The sequence below is a fragment of the Sus scrofa genome, chromosome 9 (assembly GCF_000003025.6).
Source record: "Sus scrofa isolate TJ Tabasco breed Duroc chromosome 9, Sscrofa11.1, whole genome shotgun sequence".
NCBI classification, from domain to species: Eukaryota; Metazoa; Chordata; class Mammalia; order Artiodactyla; family Suidae; genus Sus; species Sus scrofa.
The window spans coordinates 35,791,984-35,815,250 of NC_010451.4; the positions used below are offsets into that span (position 1 = coordinate 35,791,984).

The 23,267-nt window shown below is 35.7% G+C and overlaps 1 protein-coding gene across 11 annotated transcripts in view; it reads left to right on the forward strand.

The window, feature by feature from the left end:
* The window catches only part of GRIA4 (glutamate ionotropic receptor AMPA type subunit 4), a 361,930-nt gene extending 349,924 nt beyond the window's left edge, over window positions 1-12,006 (forward strand). For 3 of the 11 annotated variants that reach the window (XR_002335616.1, XM_003129821.5, XM_021062720.1), the window contains 3 exons: window positions 3,713-3,827; window positions 5,972-6,106; window positions 10,862-12,006. Coding sequence is in view for 10 of the 11 variants with exons in the window: in XM_003129821.5 (XP_003129869.2) it covers window positions 3,713-3,827; window positions 5,972-6,106; window positions 10,862-11,026 (415 nt within the window). In the remaining variant the exon portion in view is untranslated. Of the gene's footprint in view, window positions 1-3,712; window positions 4,392-5,971; window positions 6,242-9,720; window positions 9,765-10,861 lie in introns of those variants that run through there. The other 8 variants (XM_021062721.1, XM_013979334.2, XM_013979339.2 and 5 more) reach the window with 6 other exon arrangements.

Consider the following 23,267-nt stretch of genomic DNA (forward strand, 5'->3'; position numbering starts at 1 on the left):
TTGTTCTGTACTTTCTTTGGATGACTGATTCTCTTTTTACACTTACCTCACCTCCTTCTGTTTGTGATTCATCTAGCAAAGGGGGAAAAACGGAAAGTTGTACCACATGTGAAGAGGTTCCTATGAGGGGTGAATCGACCCACCTGTCATTTACAGGATTGTAACAAGGGAAGACTTCTCCACCCTTCCATATAGCAGCACATTATTAAAGTTCTGCTTTAATAATAAATAATAACTGGACCATGCACAGGTATCTGGGGGTAAAAAAAAAAAAAATTATCCACCGTCCTTTCCCTCAAGGAGCTTATCATTGAATATTATTAACAACTGAATTATTTAGAATCACAATGATAGCTTCTAGTCACCCTATGGCTACAAAATTATTAGTATCCTCAGACAACTGATAGCTATTCCCAGAGCATGACCAAGATAGCCCTCAGCCACAAAAGAAATAAGGAAAAAGCTGTGGTATGTTAAATGAAATATACTGGAAAAGACATGATTTGGGGGCTATGAATTTGTTTGAAAACATACCTCTTCGAATGTTGCTATTATTGGGCTGTGTCCTTTTTTTATAGTCATTCTTGTGAATAATAGAAATTTACTAATTGACAGTGAACAATTAAATATATCATTGTAATATCTAAAATTCATATCCAATTTGATTAATCTGATATGACTTAGTCTGAACACAAACTGTACACAGAATTTTATGCCAATTTTTATGTGAGTTTGATCCTGGATCTAGTTGAAAATTTTGGCAATGCCTATAATTATCAATGACCCACAATGCTAATAATATCTACAAAATTATTGGGTTTTCATTGCTTTATTATTCTCTTCCTATGTATATAAAATAGGCATACTCATAATGTGGATATTCATACTAAAATCATTTTGTAAATGTGATTGCCAAATAGTGTGTTCTTTAGGAATTATAGTAGATCACACAATACTTAGTTTTTAATTTGGCACTTTAAAGAATGCAGCCCCTTCCTGACTTGAAAATATGTTATACTTGCAGATGGCCTTCTCCACAGCCATGGAAACCAATGTAATAATAAACAGATTATTAGAGGAAATATACATTCATAAGGAGGGGGAAATGGAAAGAAAAAAACTGTAAACAAAGACTCGTAAATGGAAACCAACCCTTAGAAAAGCAATCTCCCAATAATGAATTCCTTGTTCAGTGCCTAAACACTGACCATTAAGTTTGATTATTTATAAATATCTTATATTCAAAATTCCAATCTAATTTTATCCTCTGAAACCAGACTACCAGAGAGAGTAGAAGAAGGGTAAAGAGGTGAGGAGAAAATGAAGCAGGTTAGAGAAACACTACCTTAAGAAGAGGGGAGATAAGTCAAAGGCAGTCTTCATTTAACCCATAATTTCACCTTCAATTGTGCTTTCTATAATAAACTTAAAGGAAACAGCTTTTATTTCCCTTCTCTTTTCAGCATCAAGTCCTTCTCCTCCCAGAACACCCCACTGAAGAAGCGCAGTATAGGCTAATATAATGTACTCTACACATGTTAAAAAGACTTGTGGTGAACTAGCCTGGGGATCTAAACATCCTTAGTATCTTTTAAACAAAACATTTGTTATGAAATCAAAGTAATTTAAATGTAATAATTTTACAGAGAACCTACCTGAGTCAGATACCCCGAGAAATATTTTACAAAAATGAGTGAGATGTGTCTTCTGTTCTCAAGGAGTTCACAGTTCACCAAGCAACCCACAGGTGTGATTTTGTAACAATCATTTCATAAATGGAGGTGGGAGATGTAATGTGGGGGTAGAGAGGTTATAGATAGTAAAATCTAGATTCACTTGGGCTCACCAAGCACCCCAATTAACCATAATCCTCACTCCACCATACCCCTAAACTCAGTTTTTAGTACTTGTATTAAAATCATGCTGATGTTAGATTTTAATCCAAAAACAATATAACATTCTAGGAATGTGGCAAATGCATATGAATGGAACAATGAATTTTATAAGGAGCAACTTTATAAGAGAACACTGATACAAAAATTAAATCAAATTCAGAAACCAGATAAAAGGAAAACTTAGTTTTATAAGTCTTTTTTAGAACAAACAGTACCAAAAAAATATATTGTAGTTTAACTCTTAACCAGAAAACTCAACCAGAAATCCCTGTTTCCTAAGTCTTCTGTTGTTAACAACAACACAGGATATAAGGACAGACCATACAAACCCTGATTCGGCTACTTCCTAGCTATGTCTATGTGACTAGATGAGTTAACTATTCTGTGCTGTGGCTTCCTCATTTGTAAAATACAGGTGATAATAGTAATTATACATGTAAAATGCTTTCAGTTGTTCCTGGTACATAATAAGGGTTCAGTAAGTGTTAGGAATCATCACCATCATTATTAATGCTTTATCTAGTTGCATTGATAGGTTTATGGAATTAACCCTCTGGTAACCAAATAAAAGCATGTCATGCTTCTCCAAATGCACTCCACATTTCCTAGAATAAGTGAGGCATTAGGAGATAGAGCCAGGGAGAAAGAAAAAAAAAAAAGAATGATTGTGGCAGCCTTAGAAACGTTAAGAGGAATGCAAGGAGACTCTCTCCTAATACTTGTAACAGCAAAAGGAAACAAAAACCAACCAATCACAAAAAATGTAACAAAGAAAGCTCCTAGGAGTTACTCTTTCCCATTCATCTTCTTAGTCTTCATTCCATTTACACAGAAGTTAACATGGAAATAAAAACCAGAAGAATTCTTAAACTCTGAGAATCTCAGAACACTGATGCTGACTGACAAGTGAACCTTTCATCTTTGACACTCTTTGTATAAATATGTAGTGTTGAAGGACTCAAACATGGCAGGAAAGAAAAACGGGATTTTATAGTATGGGGAGTTTATTTATAAAAATCTTGGTTACTCCTAACCTATCAAATATTTGTTGGTAAGAATTTATATAGTATATTATAGTTTCTGCATTTTATACTTAAAAGAGTATATTCATATGGTAGACTCAAGACAGATGAAAATTAGTTCTGGTGATATTATTTAAGTTAAATACTGCAATTCAGAAGGAAAATATCAGCATGAGCTTATACTTTAAAATAATGATTTCCATATTTGTCTTATAAGGACTTTCCTCTATATGAGGTAGCCCTCTGTCAGCAACAGCTGAATTACCCTCCACTTTGAATTAGGTCTTGGATGAGAGTGGCTAGGGAGGCATTTAATAATGGATACTGCAGACATATTTTTAAAGCAAAAAGTAAAATTCTACTAGCTGAATTATGATGCCTGTAAGAAATGAAATCAGTCCAATTTAGCTTCTATTTTAGCCTGTCAACCTGTAGTCGCTTCCATTAATTTTGAAAGAGAAAGAAAAGGAGTGAGCTTCTGGATTTTGAATGTCTCCACATTTATGTTGGGAAAATTAAAAATGCTCAAGAAACCCAGTCCAAGCTAATAGTTTTGGATTCACAGTAATTGCATACATTTTATTTAAAAATCCTCCCTAGCAGTATGTGCCTGTTACCTAAAGCGATGGAGCAGGCCCCAGTTTTATGTCTGAATCTAAACCTGGGCCTACGTACAAGACATAACACCTACTGTGGCCTCTGCTCTGTCACTTTGCCATGCGATTCTAATGTAGTTTTACTTGAATAACATAAAATAACATATATAATGTTATTTATGTTATTTTCCACGTGAAGAACTCCTGTAAACCTTGCCGTTTTGAAACTCAGTGAGGCAGGCGTCTTAGACAAGCTGAAAAACAAATGGTGGTACGATAAAGGTGAATGTGGACCCAAGGACTCTGGAAGCAAGGTCAGTCGCTGCAGTTCGGGGCCTCCTCTTGTGTTCACAAAGCAGTAAACGGGAGCAATTGTCAAGAGTATATGGAAACTAAAAACTAAATATTTCTCTATACACTGCCTAAACTAGAAGCTAATGTCATAGATTTCTGCCACAGAGTGCCTTTTCAGAAAATTGCAAAGTGCTCCCCATAAAGCTATTAAATAAACTTAAATTAACTATAAAAATATCCAAAATCATAAAATCCCTATATTATTCTCAAATATACGTACCACTAATAAAAGTTGTGCATCTGGTTAGGTTTTTGTTTGTTTTGGAGGCAAAGACCATGAAATATATTATTTCAAGAACTTATGTGTTCTCAAAACAGGAAATAGGAAATTGACCAGTAGTCATCTACAAAAACATTTTAAATATTAAACATATCTTGTTCAGAAGTACAGTCTTTTGTCATTACGTTGCCAAGCATTCCACTTTAGTTTGAAGAGGACATGTTGTATTTTTGTTTTAACAGATAAATAAACCTTCCAACTTTGTTCTATCAAGATTTTAATAAATCAATGTTTATGCATAATATCCTCAACTTCTAAGATCTCTTATTCATGAATTCGTTTTAGAACAAGGCAGGAAACTATAGGCCTGATTCTGTTGAGTACAAATGGAAAGTGTTATAAACAGTTATATTTTCATTCTGAAGAAATAAATGTTACAATTTATCAGTGACTGTAAATACCTGAACAAATTAATAGAACATAGTGCCTAAAAGCCCTTATTGAGGATTCTTAAAATCTTCATTTACTGTTTTCTATATCTACTTTTAGAAAGAAAAAAAATTCATTATCCTAAGATACTAAATGAATGACTTACGTTATATAGAAGAATCTCAATTAATTTAAGAAAGAGAAAATAGATCTCTTTTCGGGTTTCTCCCTATGTTTTAATCACTCTTGTCTGCCTTTGAACCAGAGTGGAATGAGGCAAGCTTAGTCAAATAATGAAATAGTTTATCTCAAATCCTTATGTAAAGTCAAAGAAGCATAAATACTTAATGAGTGCTTATTTTTAAAATGAAGTTATCCTAAATTTTTGACCCAATCAGTTGATGTCATGGCTAAGTGAACAGTGTACAATAGTACATTTTTTTAATTAAACACTCTCCTAATCAATCTCATCAAAACACACTGATGAGAAAATGACAGTCACTATGCATCCTTCGCATAGTCTACCCAAAATACTTTTTCAAATAATGTTATATAACATATATTTACAATTTATGAAAAAATTATGAATTCTTGTTACAATTTAATATCTTCCAATCATATGTTTGTCTATTTCCAAATGTATTATGAAATAATATATATACTAAAGCTCTGGAGAATAATATGTGTAAAATATTAAGTGATTAAGCATTTTTAATTGGAAATAGAATCTTATTTTAAAGCAATAAAGTTAAAAATTTGTCCACAAATAACTAATTTCCCAATTGACCATGGAAAAATTTCTATTTTTATAGTATCTTTTCATAAAGTTATAATGTGTTGCATATATAATATATATAATTATATATAATTCTTCCTAAATCTTATATTTTAAAGTGATACTTTATAGATTTCCTGGATATAAATAAAAGAACAAATAGCATATACCCTAGCACACTATTTGCATTTATTTGTTGAAGTTATGATTAACAAAATGTGAAACTGCTAGCTTAAAGTCCTTAGTTCCTAAAATGAAGTTAGGTTTATTCAAGAAAAACCTCAAACATTTGAAATGTTTTAATGGAAGGTAAGCCAAAAGGGTTCCCTTCCCCTCTAATTGGGTTTTAAACATGTCACTTTCAAACTTAATAATAAGCCCACTCCTGCCACTCTATGCTTATATATGGCCAAGTAGAGTGGTTTTCATTGTATATTTAATAGTGATAAAATGTTACAGATTTTATTAAATGTAATTCTACAATTTATTGGTAATCATCATAATTTCACTTCTCCCAAGAGTCATAAGCCTTATGTTTAAATCCGTAAACTTACACCAGTGACTTATACATGTTAAATAATTTCAGGTTAAATTAAGCATTAGCTGTTTGAATTTTATGTGTTCTTTCACCTGCTGGATGCGACTTTCCACTGTTAACTGAAATGTCTTTATCCCCCCAGGACAAGACGAGTGCCTTGAGCCTGAGCAACGTAGCAGGCGTCTTCTACATTCTGGTTGGCGGCTTGGGCTTGGCAATGCTGGTGGCTTTGATAGAGTTCTGTTACAAGTCCAGGGCAGAAGCAAAGAGAATGAAGGTGGCAAAGAGTGCACAGACTTTTAATCCAACTTCCTCGCAGAATACCCAGAATTTAGCAACCTATAGAGAAGGTTACAACGTATATGGAACCGAAAGTATTAAAATTTAGGGGTAGGACTTAGGGCCTACTACAGTGAGTGGGTGATGCCTTCTGTAAATGCAATGTTGTGACCTGTCTGTCCAGTGGTGGTATTGCTTGCTTCTAATTTAGAGCTTTGTATTTTTGAAAACTTCAGTGCAAAGTGGTTCGGTTTTCTTTGGCTGCAGATGTACTGTTTGAAACTTTATGTTGCCAATAGATATCTGCATTGACAGGGTCAAAAAGACAAAAATAAACCTCTAGAATTGCTCTGTAAAATGGGCAATTTCAGGTATATTCTACCTGAATATATAAATTGGGAGAAATTTGAAATTAGATCTGAGTTTCCCCGTACACAGACTGGGCTAATCTCTGGAACAATCTAATTTTAAGATAAAAGCTAACAAAATAAGCATAAAACGTGTTTTAAATTATCAAAGCCTAGACAGCTGCCTATCTTTGATAAGATTATGTTGTTTCCTGCAAAATATATGTAAATTCTCCGAGGCATATGGTAAGCATTCAATGAATTTTAGCTCCTATTCTAATTTGTTTTACATTAGCCATCTTTCTATATTTTCAAATAGTGAAACCCTACTGTTTATTCATCTGGCAGTAGTCCTTGAAGCAGACCTTTAGGCAGAAGTGATCATCAGAATATTGACTACAATTCCCATTTATTAGATTAAATTCAACTTTTCACAGTATCACTAAGCAGAATAAGCATTTTAGGCAGTTTCTCCAATAAAGATGTTAGCAATATATGTTTTTTAGTAGAGGCACAGGAAAAATAAAAACTGTAGTGAAAAAATTTTCATGTCGAATGCTTTTAAATAGGCCAGATCAGCCCCATTTACATTCTCTGATCATACTGCAATAAAAAATTGTAAGCATTCAATGAAGTATAGGATGGAGGTCATTTTTTAAGACTCTAAATAGCCAGTGCTTATTCCCAATAACGATAGAAAATGATTTTAACATAAGATCTGGAAGCATTTGTTTTTGCTCTTCTTAAAATCAGGTCTCTAAAACCCATTTTCTAAAATTATATATAATTCCTCTTCTGATTACAATGATAAATGAGCCTTTGAACCCCAAGAGACATTTGATGCTTGATGTACCCTAAAGTCAAACACAATATAATTTTCAGAAGAATAAGATGTACACCCAAGGTTATGCCATGTAAGTGTGTTTGACATTGATATTTGTTTATATAAAGTTATTGAAATACTTGTTAGTATCTTTAAACAAAGAACAAAAGCCATCTCTTTTTAAACAAGATCTAATTGCTTTTATCCATAATCTAAAAATCAGTGACTGAGTACAACTGCACATAGGTAAGCCTAAAGTGATTCTTTCCAAATTTTGTGGAAAAGAATTGGTAACAAAACCCTCATTTCACTCATATGAAAATGTCTAGAGCATCTTCTAACAGCGGGACAAAAAACCATGATGATGTCAAGGTTACTTAGCCATTAGAGGAATGCTTTCATCTGATATTTACAGAACTGAAAAGAGATTTTCCCAAAGTGAGAAAAACAATATCTGACAAGTTTTCAGAGCCAAGTATTTGGACTTAATTCTGAGATGAATTTCCAAAGGTATCTTCAAAAAGTTTTCTTTAGCATAACAAATGCATTCTAGAGAATTCTAAAAATACTCATGAGTTCCAGTTCAATATGAAGTTCTGAGAAGTTGCTAGAAAGATATATAAATTCCCAGCCTAGTACATTCAATTCACATGTAATAAATGTTTTTTGGAATCAGAAGCTTGTGTTGCAGTTCATCAGATGAATTGCCTTTAGAGCTGAGGTTGAACTTTTAAGACAGTAAATGTCAAATAAAAGCATTCATGATAAAATAAAAGCACATATGACTTTTTAAAATACTTAATGGCATTCAAGGCAAATTAAATGATCTGCACCTGTAGAAAAGACTTGAGAGTAAATATTTTTTATTTTTATTCTCGTGTTAAATGGATTTTTCCTTTCAAAAATTCTATTGACCATAATTATGAAAATGACTGATAATTTAAATAATATTGTCTAAGAATTTCAGAAACAAGACCTGAAACTTTCAAAATATGATAGAATGTCAACTTTATAATTGGTTGTCCCTCAAGAGAAAACATATAATTAAGGTCACAGCCATTGGCCACAACAATCTGAGACCCAAACTAGATGGTAAATTTATAAGAAAGTTTTGTAATTTGACTAGTTTCAGTAGGGTAACATAAAGATGAATAGAAATGACATTTTATGGAAAAAGCAGGACATATAAATATAGGAAATAAGAATATTGGGAACTAAAAATACTAAGGGTTTAGAGAATACACAGTTGTCAAAGATTTATTAATCTATAGAGAAGAGATTACTTGAGAGGACATGGAATTCTTCCTATTTTGATATTTTCTTTTCTTCATAAAGGCAATCAAAAAAAGAAAGGAAACAAAAATAGATTTTATGGCAAAATCTTTTGGAAAAAATCCTTCAAAAAATCACAATGCTTTTATCAATTATATTGTAGTTTTTCCTCTTCAAAAAAAATTAAAATAAAACTAAACTAATAGAACTTTTTTTTTTTTTTTTTTTTTGTCTTTTTGCTATTTCTTGGGCTGCTCCTGCGGTATATGGAGGTTCCCAGGCTAGGGGTCCAATCGGAGCTGCAGCCCCTGGCCTACACCAGAGCCACAGCAACGCTGGATCCGAGCCGCGTCTACAACCTACACCACAGCTCACGGCAACGCCAGATCGTTAACCCACTGAGCAAGGGCAGAGACCGAACCCGAAACCTCATGGTTCCTAGTCGGATTCGTTAACCACTGCACCACGACGGGAACTCCAAAAAGACTGGCAGTATCTTTTTTTTTTTTTTTTTTTTGTCTCTTTGCCTTTTCTGGAGCCGCTCCCGCGGCCTACGGAGGTTCGCAGGCTAGGGATCAAATTGGAGCTGTAGCCGCTGTCCTAAGCCAGAGCCACAGCAACGCAGGATCCGAGCCCTGTCTGCTTGGACCTACACCAGAGCTCATGGCAACGCCGGATCGTTAACCCACTGAGCAAGGGCAGGGATCGAACCCGCAACCTCATGGTTCCTAGTCGGATTCATTAGCCACTGCGCCACAACGGGAACTCCTAAACTAATAGAACTTTTAAAATAATTATGAAAGTTCCCATTGTGGCTCAGGGGTAATGAGCCAACTAATATCCATGAGGACATGTGTTTGATCCCTAGCCTCGCTCAGTGGGTTAAGGATCTGGCGTTGTGTGAGCAATGTGTAGGTCACAGATGTGGCTTGTGCTGCTGTGGCTATGGTATAGGCCGTCAGCTGCAGCTCCGACTCGACCTCCAGCCAAGGAACTTCCATTTGCCGCAGGTGCAACCCTAAAAAGCAAAAAAAAAAAAAAAAAAAAATTACTTAATATTAAATGTTGAGAGGTAGTCCGAAGAAACAAATTCAGCCTTTAGTAAAATTTAATTTTTGAGACCATTCACCAAAACTGAACTGTAATAATGATCTTGGTTTTTTATCATAGATACATCAGTAGCAATCTGAGGTCAACTTTCTGAAATTATCCGGGTAACTTATCTCTAAACCTTTTCGTTACATTTTCTAATCCAATTTTTAATTTCACATTTAATATATTATTATTCTAATATCTAAGTTACAGGGTAGAATAAGTACACAAGTGGAATTCCCTAAAGAATTACATATACCTAAATTCACAACAGGGAATTAAGATACAATATGAGTTATGAGAAAATAATGATCTAAGGCATAACAACTTTAGGGAATATCTCTTTTACCTTATTTTCTCTTCAGTTAACATTAATATTCAGCTACCGGAAGGAATTTAAAGGCAATGAATGAACAGTAATTAGAGTTCCATGATAACACTGCCGGTTTCCCCTCTGTGTAGTATTATTACCTGCTACATAAAATGACAGAACAAGAATATAATGAGGATTTCAGAGATCTGATCCCATAACCTCAATCTGGCAAGTTCCCCAGTGAGTACATGAAGCATTGAAACACACCCCCTTTCAGTGCACTCCCTTTAAGTACTTAAAAGCTCTTAAAATATGAGCCTTAGCATTCATGGTAGGCATAGAATGAATTTTATGTTACTAATTGTGCTGTTCCGAGTCATGTCTACAGCTGCTGTGAATGAATGAAAATGTCTGTGGATAGATCTGTGTTCTGAAAACAGGAAGATCTGTCATGAATAGTATATATACAGTTTGGTTAAACAATTCATCACAATTTAAGAGCATAATCATTTAACCGTTAAGATGATTTCCAACAAGAAAAGAAAAGACCCAAATAAAGACTGTTATCAAACCTAAAGGAGTTTTTTAAGCTGGACAAGAAACCCTAGGTGTAGAGTACACTAAGTTAAAAGATGTCTCCTGCTCACACTTGCCAAACAAAATCTAGTTTTATGATTTTTAGAATTACTTATTAAACAGGTAGGACCACAAACTCTAGAGTGATTCATCCTTCCGTTGGTTGAGCTTTTCTTTCCCATGATAAGCAGTTTTCATATGACCAAAAGAATATGGAAAAATGCAGATGTCTACTTATTGATATTTTGGTGTTTGCTGTGTCATTTTGTTGAAGAGACAGAAATATTGTAACACTCCACATTCTTTCTGTTTCCTTTCCATGCAACCCAGCTGACCTTTTCTGAAGCCATAAGAAACAAAGCCAGATTATCCATCACTGGGAGTGTGGGTGAAAATGGCCGCGTCTTGACACCCGACTGCCCAAAGGCTGTACACACTGGAACTGCAATTAGACAAAGTTCAGGATTGGCTGTCATTGCATCGGACCTACCATAAAAACCAAAAAAATAATTGAGTGCCTTAATTAAACTGTGTTGGTGACTGATGGAAACACAGCCCTGAGGGACAAGCTAAAGTCTTCGCTAAAACAATCCTTTGGCTGAGAGCGGGAAGTGCGTCCTAAGGCGCCGGACATCAGCAGCAGCCACGTGTGCATGAGCTCAGCTCGGAAACCCAAACTCAGATTTTATATCAGGAAAACTCACAATTTAGGTTTTTTTTTTTGTTTTTGTTTTTTTTTTTCCGGGGAGTGGGTTGGGGGAGCTGGGATGGGTGTATTAACAGCAACAAATTTCACTTGAGTGGACTTAAAAACTAATCAGACATGCCAGTTAGCACATTAAACTGTAAAGTTCTTGCTCAGAAGTTTTGGTCTTCACTCCAAGGGATAAAATAGTTATAGGCGTTAATGAACATGCTAACCTGTGTCTCCAAAACACCCATATATTCAAAGGAAGACTTATCCAGCCGAGAAAACAAATCACTAAACTGTGATAAGAAAATAATAGACATGTAAATCCTGTGAAAAAAAAAAATTTAAAGGAAGTATTTACACTTACTTTGGAGAAAACAAATACTGAAACATGCTTGCTTTTTAACTGACGTAAATTCAGTAGAGGACAACACAATTCTTTTTTCTAACCATCTTAGGGAACAATACATTGCAATAATTGATATAAATGCCATCACTGTAATAAACTTAGAGACTTTTTTTTATAAAAGTTGTTGGTCATCTTGTTAGCTGTAACCTTCACTCTGTCACATGAATCAGTGTCCACAGATTGCATTTGTCTTACTACCAGGAACAAAAACAAAATGAAGACAACATTAACGTAAAATCATCAGTCTACAATGTAGAATCTGAAGAGACTACGGGTGACTCATGTTATCAATATTATTTATAATCCTGTTCTGTGTACAAAATTGTGGTTTTTGTACCCACCAAAAAGAATAAAACAATAGACGTTCTTACAGTATTTACAGAGCTTAAAGTTTTTTCTTATCATTATAAAAGTTATTTGAGAAATTAAAAGATTATATGTGGGATTGTAGAAGTGTGGGCCATATTGGAAAATGTAGCTAGCCCTTATTATTTTGCATAGTAAGCTACTTTTTTTTCACAGATCTTTGCCTCATTAGCAGGTTAAACTGTCGTCAAAGGTGGAGTATTTGAATTGGGGAGTGAATCATTGTCATAATAGCAACACACCCTGTAATTATGTACTGAAATTTTACTTGGCTGTATTGTGCTGCATAAAATATCTCTTGGGCTTCTCCCTCCGTTCCTCTTGTTCCATTTAAATCATTTGAAGGCACTAATGATAGTTTGTGATAGACAACAAATGAATTAGTCTTTGTTTTCAACTGGAAATTGTGAAGAAAATTTTACATGTTTATTTACAAAAATCATCTTATGTATGGATTAAATTAACATGGTTCAAAAGATGGTTTGGATTATTTGAAATAATAAGTACCATAATATAGACAAACATCACAATACTTAGAGATCTTGGCAGAAAGCACAAGTTTTGGAAGTCTGGTCTTGAAGGATGAGTTGAGTTTTCACAGGTGGAGAAGGTGTTAAGAGCCTTATAGATGAGCAGTGACCCAAAGCTTGGGCTGTCAAAGGCTTGTTTAAGGAGTATATGCAACCTGATGGGCTGGAGAGAAATGGGTGTGATATCATGGAAGATAAAAATGAAAAAATGTGAAAGAGTGATCACTTTGCTTCAACTCTCAAGATTATCATTTGCTATTCAATCGCTGTGCTGCAGTAAGAGGAATCTCAAAAGTGCAAATCTGATAGCACACACACACATGCACACGCACGTGCGCGTACACACACACACACACACACGAGTTCCCTCAGGAAAATGCAAGCTCTTGAGCTAAGCAAATGATTTCCTTTACAACTTGGTCCCTATTTATCTCTTTCATGAATTCTCTCGGCCCCTACCCAACCTCTCCTGCCCACAAATAAACCTCAAAAGCAGGGACACTGCATTTACCTTTTCCTCAATCTATAACTCTTCCCTATCTCCCCTTAACCTGACTAACTTGTACTCATCCTTCAGTATTCAAATTGCATTTTACCTGCCCTGAAAGATTTCCACAACTATCCACCAGCCCCTGCCTGTGAGACTGAGTTAGGTATCCTTTTAATGTTTTGTCCCCATCACAGCCCTTACCATACTGCATTGTAAATGCCTGTGTACTTGTCTGTCTAACTACTAGACTGTAAGCTCCTTGAGGGCAGGGACTGTGTCTATCTTGTTCACAGTTGTATCCCCAGCACCCAGCACAGTGCCTGGCATATTGTAGGTGCTTAATAAATATTTGTTGATTGAATTGAATTGAATTGAACTGAATTGAACTGAACTGAACTAAGTAGAAGCAGAAAAGCAACCTCTTTCCTCACTTAATAGACCAAAGAGTGTGTGTTAAGTATACAGTGAGTCAAAATGAAGCATGAAGTTGGGTGATTTCATAACATTGTGTACCTCACTGGAAGCAGTGGCTAAAAAAAAAAATGATGAATCTTCTGATCAGATGAGAAAGTATTCCATGTAATTGTACCTAGCTATGGAATAATTTGTTTACATAGAGAAACTGTCATGGAGTAATTAAGGTTTTTAGCCATACTTCTAAAAAAAGCTTTCATTTAAGTCTGAGAGTAGATTGGTGATATAAAAAGTTATATTTCTTTTAGTTTTATTTCTATATTATTAATACTACTATAAAGTTAAATTTATTTCTTATAGAGTTAATTTTTATAAAAACTAAAATTTTAGGAGTTCCCGTCGTGGCGCAGTGGTTAATGAATCCGACTAGGAACCATGAGGTTGCGGGTTCGGTCCCTGCCCTTGCTCAGTGGGTTAACGATCCGGCGTTGCCGTGAGCTGTGGTGTAGGTTGCAGACGCGGCTCGGATCTCGCGTTGCTGTGGCTCTGGCGTAGGCCAGTGGCTACAGCTCCAATTCGACCCCTAGCCTGGGAACCTCCATATGCCGCAGGAGCGGCCCAAGAAATGGCAAAAAGACAAAAAAAAAAAAAAAAAAAAAAAAACCTAAAATTTTAATTTGACATTAGTAAAAAGAGATATCTATCTGAATGAACTCCAATCTAAGGAAATGCTAGACAATATGATTTTAAATCTTTTATGTTTAAGTTAAAAACACTTAAAACTTTAGTTCCATAAAGTAAAGATTTCAGGTACCAAGCAGGCAAGATCACCATTTAGTACAGAATTTCCTGAATATATCAGGCAAAGCCAATTTTGAAACTACATCAGCTAGTATACAATGATCACATTCAAAAGATATAAAGAGGAGTTCCCATGGTGGCTTAGTGGTTAACGAATCTGACTAGGAACCATGAGGTTGCGGGTTCGATCTCTGGCCTTGCTCAGTGGGTTAAGGATCCAGCATTGCCATGAGCCATAGGTCTCAGACGCGGATCTGGCGTTGCTGTGGCTCTGGTGAAGGCCGGCAGCTACAGCTCCGATTAGACCTCTAGCCTAAGAACCTCCATATGCCATGGGTGCGGCCCTAGAAAATATAAAAAGACCAAAAAAAAAAAGATATAAAGAACTCTCAGGAGAACCATTTTGGTGCATTCAATTCAAAAGTTTCTAAATGAAAATGACATACTAGGATGCACCCTGACTCCCCAGCTACTGACTGTCAACTCATTCCATTTCCCTAAGGCATAGCACATAGTAGGAGTTCAATATATATTTGTTAATGCATAAAAACAACTTTACATAGTATCAGTGAAAAATGGTCTAATAATTAGTAGTTTAGAATATCCCAATTTGTAACCCCAAGGTGCTAATAAGATAAAAACTAAATGAAAAGTGACATTCAGGAGACTCTCTTAAAAGACAAATTGAAATTGCATAGATTAATTTGCCTTATACTTATCAATGTGATGCTACATGAAAAGTGTGCTTTCTCGTGCACTTTCATAAAGAGGTTTTAATTTGAGGTAGTCCAACAGGCTAGAGTATTACATTTATAAAACCAAATGTAATCAGTAGTATGTTTATTTTTTTTCTTTTTTTTTGTCTTTTTGTCTTTTTAGGGCCACACCCATGGCATATGGAGGTGCCCAGGCTAAGGGTCTAATCACAGCTACAGCTGCCAGCCTACACCAGAGCCACAGCAATGCCAGATCCCAGCCAAGTCTCCGACCTACACCACAGCTCATGGCAATGCTGGATCCTTAACCCACTGAGCAAGGCCAGGGATCGAACCTGCAACTTCATGAAATGAATGAAATGAACCTAGTCAGATTCATTTCCACTGCGCCACGATGGGAACTCCAGTACGCTGATTCTCTAAACAGCTAGTACTAGTAGTCTTTTCAAAAGAGAACTGTTATTTAAGAAAAGATTTTGATAAATTATGAACAAGAAAAATTTATCTCAAAAAAAGAACTAAATTGAAATAAGAATAACCTATTTTTTATTTTCTTTGGATGGAAAAGTGGACTGAGTAATGAATAAAAATAAAAGATAAGGGGGAAAAAAACAGACATTATGAAAGCAAAAAGTTGGGTAAAAGGCCAATAGAATTCTACTGGGTGTCCAAAAGAACTTATGGAAACAGGAATGTTTGGCATATGGTTTTTTACATTGTAGGTATGTAATGTTTGATGTATTCCTCTTCCCATGACCTACAGATTAAATTTTCCTACATGCCATGAGCTGATATTTGTAGCTGGAGTATAAAGGAGGGAGACAAGGAGAAAATTCTAAATCCAATGTTTGAGTTGATGCAAGGCCAGAACAACCCTAATAATATATCTCCTTCCCATAAAAATGTGCAGAAATCTAGATTGGAACTTGTCCTTCCACATGGCAAAAAAAAATGAAGATTCATTTTCTTTTTTTCTGCCAGCGTCATTAATCTTCTAAGACCACCAAACACAAGAGGAAGAGGATACAACGCTTAATCTCTTGTTTATTCCTTCTCAGTCTGTTTTTACATTCTTCATTCCCTCCAAGCAAATCTAACATGTTGATATTACCCAGGGTTCTATCCTCTTCTCCTTTCCCTTCTCACAAGATGTAAACCACCTGGTTGATCTTGCCATTATTAACATGTCTACAATCACCTATACATTATTAGCTCAGAAATCTCTAACGTCCTAGTCTTGATAAGGATGGAGTAGGATAGTTTCACAGGTAGTTGTAGAAGTCCCAACAGGGGACCATAGAGATGGAAACCTAGGGAAATTTGGGAGATCACTGTAAGTTAATGATCACTCAAGAAAGCCATCAGAACCATCAGAATGAAGCAGCTTGCTTAACTACGAAACCACAATTAAAAGCAGGAGATATGACTCAGGTCTTTAAAATGAGGCCCTCATTCAAGTTCAGCAAGACAATGACCCTTAGGACTAAGGGCAGGAGTTTAAGGACCTCCCTTCTGCTGATTCGAATTAGCACCTTGACAGTCCTAGTTTGATTTTATAGGGTCAAGTACTTTCTTACAGGATACCAAGGAGGAGCTGCTACTTAAAGAAAAAGGAAGAGTAGGTCTCAGTTTATAAAAATGTAGCCCAACTAGTCCTTGGGGCAAACAAACCCTCCTTGCCTGTCCACGTGTATCTCTCACAAGCATCTTATCTAAATAAATCTATTTCTTGCTTATCACTTTGTCTCTTGCTGAATTCCTTCTGTGCTGAGGCACCAAGAATCTGAACCTCAGTAAGTCCAGACATCAGGTGAGTGATTTGAACTTAAAAATCACTGGTTTAGTCTGGGTTCAAGTTGTAAGTGTTGTCAGTTTCAGACTCACATATCCAATATTCCAGTGGCTATCTCTTTTTGACTTTTCAATAGCACATGTCAAATGTTCACTGTACATTCCTACCTCCCTTTATACTCCCTTGTGACCTGCACTAACATGTATCTAATCTCCTAAATTAGAAACATGAGCCTCATTTCAGAACCTCTTTTCTTCATCATTCTCACAAATAATTAATCAACATTTTAAATTTCTTGTATGTCCTAAACATCTTCTTGTTCTGTCCCATGATCTTTATCCACACTATGACAGACTTAACCAAGGACTCACAATTTCACTGTTGCACTCTACAGTTTTCTCCTAATAGATCTCCATGCTTCTTTTCTCACTTATATCCCCCTCTAGTCCATTTTCTACATGGCTGCCAAAGAAATTTTCCTAAACATAAATGTGATCTTATTATCTTCCTGATTAAAATAATCCAATGTCCATTACATGAGGCCTATCAACATCTCCAGTATGCCTTCTCACCTGCTTTCCATTCCAGAACACCAAATTACTATCACAGCTTCAGTTTTCAGAATGCTTCATGTTCATGCCCTTCAAATCTTGCCAGTTATTACTTCTACCTGAAATGCTTCTGTTTTGGGAAGGATTCCTAATTATAATCAACAGAATCACTTTTATCCAGTTAAGCAAAAAAGATAATTTATTAATAATACTAGAGAATTCACAGAATCTCAGGGAAACACAAAAAGCCAGGCCTGAAGGTAAAGTAACTAAGAACAATAGAGTGATCTGCCCCCCAATCACCAGTGGACACATATATCAGAGCAAGGACACTGAAAAAGGAATACTACTATTAGGACTTCTGTTTCTACTGCCTCTGAAGATGAGATGCCCCCCTGCATGCTCTGTTACCTTCTCAGGAAGTAGGCTTCATACGACTAAGACCTCAGGCATGAATATCTAACTGGTGGTTTTAGGAGATAATTCATTTCTCTCCTTTCTTTAGTACCCTAGGGAGACTGGGGAATCAAATAGCAGCTTCCACTTTAGGAAAGCATTCTGTAGAAAATATAGGAAGATATTCAAAAGAAGCTGAATGGGCATAAAGTATAGCTTATCATCTGTCCCTTTGTGCCTAATTCCTGCTCATCCAACAACAAGCATCCCAAACAATTCTCATTCAGGAGGACGCCTGCACCCGCACTCCTCCTTTGGGTGTATATTACTGCTTTGCTTCTGCCTTAGATAAACAAACTGCTTCTCTGAGTGCTCTCCCACATTTTGTATTGTGTTTCTAATAAAAAGAAAGCTTTATACCTGTTTTTAAAAGAACAAGAAGCATCCTAGAAATCATATCTTAGGGTAGACATTCCTGATTCTCTCAGTTTGGAGATCCCTCTTTTTCCTTTCCTTGTATTTGTTCATCTTTTTAGCCTTGAACTTCTGCTTCTGCCTAGGAAATAGAAAGATACAAAAGTTCACCTTCACCTTAACAATAAGAAAAAGACAAAGAAATAAAGTCCTAACTTATCTTGTGCAAGTCAGAGACCTAACGGCTCATGGTAACAAAGTGAACAGATTTTGGAAGAAAAACAAATCCCTTCAGGGAGAGATGGGATACAGAACCAGTTTCACACTTGGTACAGCAGAGAGGAGGCAGCGCTCTTCTGGCACCAATTCAAGTAGGTAAGAAGAATTCAGCTAAAACACTGAGAAATTCTTTAAGAATGGCTACTATGGCAAATATTGGCTAGTATGTCAGTTTGAAATAGCTGAGGACCTTGGACCAAGAAAATCCAAACTCATTTGCAAGCTTTTTCTTGTGATCCTTCACTGAGTGCTCAGAAGAATGATTGGGTGCAGGATGGGAGGCTGAATAGAGACTTCTTTGGTGGAGAGAGAGGTGAATAGCACCTACTAGGGAAAACTCAAAACATCCTGCCTGACTTCCCAGGCCCTTTTGTTTTACAAATCAAGTCTTTGAGCTACTCCATGGCTTTTGGAGTCATATCTCTGGAGAAATAATTGAATAATAGAAATAACTGAAGCCTCTCTGTAGGAGGCATAGGAAACTGTCATGGGTCCAAGATTCCACACCAACACCCTGCAAATATCTACTGCTACTGGCAAGAGGCAGGAATACTATGAAAGTCTCACCTCACCTCAATATCAAAGTAAAAACGGCCTACAAAGTAAAAACGGTAGACAAACATAAGAGAAAATCCCAGCTCACTCCCACAATAAGTCTAGTACTGTTTAACAAGCAACACCTGTCCACTAGTGAGAGGTGGGATAAGAGAATAGAAAGAGGCCTCTACAGTGGCATGAAATAGCTGGAAACTTCGAGAAGGAACAGGAACACTGAGAAAAACCCTCTCACACCTCAATGTCCACATTAAGCACAGGGTAACATCGGCCACCACTAGATGATTTTGGCTATAGTACACTGAAGGTAATGATAGCAACAACAAAATCCAGCACAATTTCTAACTAGATTTATTCAGCATCCCCAAAATAAAGTACTGACCAAAAAAACAACCTAAAATAGAAGTGCCACACATATAAATACAATTCACGTCAGTCTATAGTATTCTTCAACCTATATAGTATTTTTTTTTAAATCACAAGGCACACACACACAAAAAAGAAGGAAAAAATAACCAATTATCAAGAAATAAATCAAAAAAACCATACCCAGACACTGGAACCATAAGACAAAATCTTTAAATATATGCATTAGATAAAATTCTAAAGTGACCACTAAGGATGCAAGCTCTTGTATAATCTCTTCTTTTTTAAAAAATTAAGAACATCAACTTTATTGTGTTTTTAATTTTACTGAAGTGGTTTATTTATAATGTATTAATTTCTGCTGTACAGCAAAGTAATTCAGTTATACATATACACATATCCATTCCCACAGAGATTATCACAGAATATTGAGAAGATTTCCCTGTGATATAGAGCAGGCCCCCATTGACTATTCATTCCATATACCATAATGTTCATAAGCTATCCCAAGTTTCCAATTTATCCTTCCTTATTGTCCTTCCCCTTTGGTAATCATAGGTTTGTTTTCAAAGTCTGTGAGATTGTTTCTGTTCTGTAAATGGGTTCATTTGTGGAGTTCCTATTGTGGCTTGGCAGGTTAAGGACACAACATTTTCTCTCTGAGGATTACAGGTATGTATGATCCCTGACCTCACTCAGTGGGTTAAGGATCCAGCATTGCCACAAGCTGTGGGATAGGTCCCAGATGAGCCTCAGATCCAGTGTTCCCGTGGCTGAGGCATAGGCCACAGCTGCAGCTATGATTTGATCCCTAGCCCAGGAATTTCCATGTGCTGCAGGAAAGGACATTAAAAAAAAAAAAAAAAACCCTCATTTGTATTATTTTTTTTATATTCCACATATAAGTGATATCATATGATGTTTGTCTTTGTCTATCTGACGAATGATAGTCTCTAGGTCCACTCATGTTGCTGCAAATGGCATTATTTCATTATTTTTATGGCTGAGTAATATTCCATTGTATATGTGTACCATATATTCTTTATCCATTTCTCTGTTGAAGGAAATTTATCCATGTATTTGCTATTGTAAATAGTGCTGCAATGAATGTTGTGGTGCATAAATCTTTCTGAATTATGGTTTTCTCTTGATATATGCCCAGAGTGGAACTGCTGGATCATATGGTAGTTTATATTTAGTTTTTTGAGGCAACTCCATACTGTTTTCCATAGTGGCTGTACCAATTTACATTACCACCAACAGTGTAGGAGGATTCCCTTTTCTCTACACCCTCTTTAAGACTTATTGCTTCTAGACTTTTTGATGATGGCCATTCTGACTGGTGTAAGGTGATACCTCAGTGCAGTTTTGATTTTCACTTCTCTAATAATTAGTGATGTCGAGCATCTTTTCAAGAGCTTTTTAGCCATCTGTATTATTTGGACAAGAGTCTATTTAGATCTTCTGCCCATTTTTGGATTGGGTTATTTGGTTTCCTGATATTGAGCTTCATGTGTTGCTTGTGTATTTTGGAGATGGTTTCCTTGTCAGTTGCATTGATTACAAATATTTTCTCCCATTCTATGGGTGTCTTTTCATTTTGTTTATGGTTTCATTTCCTGTGCAAAAGCTTTTGAGTTTAATTAGGTCCCATTTGTTTATTTTTGTTTTTATTTGCATTACTCTAGGAAATGGATCCAAAAAGATTCTGCAGAGAAGTACATCAAAAAATGTTTTGACTAGGAGAGTTTTATTGTATCTGGTCTTACATATATGCCTTTAATCCATTTTGAGTTTATTTTTGTGCATGGTGTTAGAGAGTGTTCTAACTTAATTTTTTACATGTAGCTATCCAATTTTCCCAGTACCAATTATTGAAGAGACTATCTTTTCCATGGAATAGTCTTGCCTTCTTTGTCAAAGATGAACTGACCATAGGTGTGTGGGTTTATTTCTGTGTTTTCTATGCTGTTCCACTGATCTGTTTCTGTTTTTGTGCCAGTTCCATACTGTTTAGATGACTGTAGCTTTGTAGTATTATCTGAAGCCATGGAGGATGATTTTGCCAGCTCCATTTTTCTTTCTCAAGATTGCTTTGGCTATTCAGGATCTTTTGTGTTTCCATCAAAATTATAATGCTTTTGTTCCTATTTCTGTGGGAAAAAACCATTGTTAATTTGATAGGGATTGCATTGAATCTGTAGCTTTCCTTGGGTAATATAGTCATTTTGACAGTATTGATTCTTCCATTCCAAGAACATGATATAAAAAAAAAAAAAAAAAAAAAAAAAGACAGAAAAAGGAGTTCCCATCATGGCTCAGTGGTTAACAAATCTGACTAGGAACCATGAGGTTGTGGGTTCAATCCCTGGCCTTGCTCAGTGGGTTAAGGTTCGGCATTGCCGTGAGCTGTGGTGTAGGTCACAAACGTGAATCTGATCCTGTGTTGCTGTGGCTTTGGCATAGGCCGCTGGCTACAGCTCCGATTCAACCCCTATCCTGGGAACCTCCATATGCCAAGGGAGTGGCCCAAGAAATGGCAAAAAAAAAAAAAAAAAAAAAATAACAAGGACATGATATCTCTCTCCATCTGCATCTTATAGTTTTTGAAGTAGAGGTCTTTTATCTCCTTAGGGAAGTTTATTCCCAGGTATTTTATTCTTTTTGATGTGATGGTAAATGGGATTCCTTAATTTCTCTAGTGTATAAGAATGCGAGAGATTTCTGTGTATTAATTTTGAATCCTGCAACTTTACCAAATTCATTGATGAGCTCTAGTAATTTTATGGTGGTGTCTTTAGGATTTTTTTTATGTATAGTATCCTGCCATCTGCAAACAGTGACAGTTTCACCTCTTCCTTTCCAATTTGGATTCCTTTTTATTTTTTCTGATTGCTAGGGCTAGGACTTCCAAAACTATGCGAATGAAAGTGATGAGAGTGGACATCTTTGTCTTCTTCCTGATCTTAATGGAAATGTTTCAGCTTTTCACCACTGAGAATGATGTTAGCTGTGGGTTTGTCATATATGGCCTTTATTATGTTGAGATAGGTTCTCTCTATGCTCCACATTCAGCAGTTTTTAATCATAAATGGGTGTTGAGTTTTGTCAAAAGCTTTTCTGTTATCTATGGAGATGACCATATGATTTTTATTCTTCAGTTTGTTAATGTGGTATATCACAGTGATTGATTTGCAGATATTGAAGAATCCTTGCATCCCTGGGATAAATCCTACTTTCATGGTGTATGATCCTTTTCATATATTACTGGATTTGGTTTGCTAATATTTTGTTGAGGTTTTTGCATCTATTTTCATCAGTGATATTATCCTATAATTTTCTTTTTGTGTGTGGTAGCTTTGTCTGGTTTTGTTATCAGAGTGATGGCAGCCTCATAAGAATAAGATTTTGAGGGTTTCTTCCTCTTCAGCTTTTTGGATTAGTTTCAGGGTAGGTATTAACTCTTTTCTAAATGTTTGATAGAATTCACCTGTGAAACCATCTTGTTCTAGTCTTTTGGTTTTTGGAAGTTTATTGATCATAGTTTCAATTTCACTGCTTGTGACTGATTTATTCATATTTTCTGTTTCTTCCTGGTTCAGTCTTGGAAAGTTGTACTTTTGTAAGGATGCATCCATATTTTCTGGATTGTGCATTTTATTGGCATATAGTTGCTTATAGCAATCTCTTATAATCCTTTGTATTTCTGTGGTATTGGTTGTAATTTCTCCCTTTTCATTCCTAATTTTATTGATTTTGGTCCTTTCCCTTTTTTCTTGATGAGTCTGTCTAAAGATTTATCATTTGTTGATCTTTGCAATGAACCAGCTTTTAATTTCATTGATCCTTTCTATTGATTTCTATTTCATTTATTTCTGCTCTGATTTTTATGACTTCTTTCCTTCTACTAATTTTGAGTTTTGTTTGTTCTTCTTTCTCTACTTGCTTTAGGTGTAAGATTAGGTT